The sequence below is a fragment of the Microcaecilia unicolor genome, chromosome 2 (genome assembly GCF_901765095.1).
Source record: "Microcaecilia unicolor chromosome 2, aMicUni1.1, whole genome shotgun sequence".
Lineage (NCBI taxonomy): Eukaryota > Metazoa > Chordata > Amphibia > Gymnophiona > Siphonopidae > Microcaecilia > Microcaecilia unicolor.
The window spans coordinates 248,113,465-248,115,442 of record NC_044032.1 but is presented as its reverse complement, the minus strand read 5'-3'; the positions used below and the strand labels follow the sequence as shown (position 1 = coordinate 248,115,442).

Here is a 1,978-nt window from a genome sequence, read left to right as displayed (position 1 = left end):
TCTCCAGAAGTGAAAGCAGATTAAATATCCCTTGCTGCCGTGACTCAGGAACACTGCCAAGAACAATTGAGTGAGGTTCCTTTGTTAATCATGTAATATTTTTTTTTAGTGAGTTAAACTTTTAATGGATTAATCACATTGTTAGCATGTTAATTGTGCAGCCCTAATTGAAGAACACTTTTACAAAACTTATTTAGTCCAATTGTTTTTGTCAGTTTTGAGCTATGAGATTAATTTCGTTCATCAAGGCAAGATATGTTTACTGTGCATAGGAATAAGCTACAGTAAATGAATTTTGCCTCGATGAGCAAAATTACTCGCACAGCTCAAAAATGACAAAAAATGGACTGATTGAGTTTTAGAAAAGTGCTCTTCAATTTTAATGTCTTCCCAGTGTACATATTTCCATTTTATTTGACATCTCCCATTTCTTTATCTTCAGGTAACACGTGATGATTCATATGGAATTGTGGGATTACAATGTAACCTTGGTATATGAATTCTTTCTTTTGAACTTTCCTGACCACCCAGAGTTTCAAATCTTCCTCTTTGCAGCTTTTGTAGTCATCTACATGACCACTATATTGGGTAATCTATCTATTTTGATCATCACACGGCTGGACCCCCACCTTCAAACCCCAATGTACTTCTTTCTGGGCATCCTAGCGTTCATTGACATTTTTTACTCCTCTGCTAGCTTATATAACATGTTCATCAGCTTTCCATCAGTAAAGAAAGGCATTTCCTACCAGGGCTGCATCACACAATTGTTCTTTGTACATTTCTTGGGGACCACTGAGGCCTGTTTGTTGGCTGTAATGGGTTATGACCGGTACGTAGCTATCTGCAACCCTTTGCGTTATACCGAAATAATGAACCGACGCCTCTGTGTACAGATGGTGGTGACTATATGGTTTATCGGCTTCCTGCATGCCTTGCTCCATGCCATGATGATATCTCATACCATCTTCTGTGGGCCTAACCAGATCAACCACTTTATTTGCGATGTTAACCCTATGCTGAAACTTTCCTGTAGCAGCACATATGTACATGAGCTCCTTCTCTTCTATGTCACAGGGATTATTGTCCTCAGTTGTTTTACCTGTATCCTCATCTCCTACGTCTTCATTATCTTCACAGTAGTCAAAATCCACTCAACAAAGGGCAGACTCAAGACCTTTTCTACATGTACCTCCCATCTAACTGTGGTAACACTATATTATAGCAGTGCAGGAATTATGTACATGAAACCCAACTCGCATTATTACTTGGCCTATGATTGGGTAATCGCTGTTTTCTATACCACTGTGACACCTATGCTGAACCCTATGATCTACACTCTGAGGAATAAGCAGGTGAAGATGGCCCTGATACAAACAATCTGTGGTAAATTATCTATATCCAAAGAATAAGCAGAAGAGTTATTGTGGTGTACTGTTGAAAGGGGACAGGCAGCACCTAACCAATGGTTTAACATCATCTTTTATTTTTCAGGATTCTTCTTTGGTTTTTATAATTTTGGATCTACTTTGATCTTGACTGTTCATGACACACTGTTATATTTAATCCACCTGTGCCCTTTTCAGTCAGTTGTCATGGTGCAGCATTGGTCTTTTCTCCTTTATACATTCCTCATGCTCTTCATCCATGTTAACAAACCAGATGCTTCCATCAATTCCATTGACCAAAGAGTTAGGAAAGGAAATCCCAAACAGTGCTACTGTCAAGTGAACACCAGATGTGAATTCTAGGATGAATAATAGTGATTTCTGTCCTTTTCATATTTTGTGTTCATGGCTATATCCAAAGAAGCAAGTGCTGCTGTGTTGAACCTGGGCCATCTACCAAGATACAATGTACTGTAATTCAGTTGGCCTTCAACAGACCAGATCAAGATCCTCTTTTACCAAAATAACTGATATTTTTCTTGCTTTTAGTAATTTTATAACAGGTCACCTATTGTAAGTTAATAGTGCAA

General features: G+C 38.4%; 1 protein-coding gene across 1 annotated transcript; it reads left to right on the top strand.

Moving 5' to 3' along the window:
- Nucleotides 1–452: 452 nt before the first annotated feature.
- Nucleotides 453–1,412, top strand: LOC115461956 (olfactory receptor 12D2-like). The gene has a single exon (XM_030192007.1). The coding sequence runs from the start codon at nucleotides 453–455 to the stop codon at nucleotides 1,410–1,412; it is 960 nt and encodes a 319-aa protein (XP_030047867.1).
- The last annotated feature ends 566 nt before the right edge of the window (nucleotides 1,413–1,978 follow it).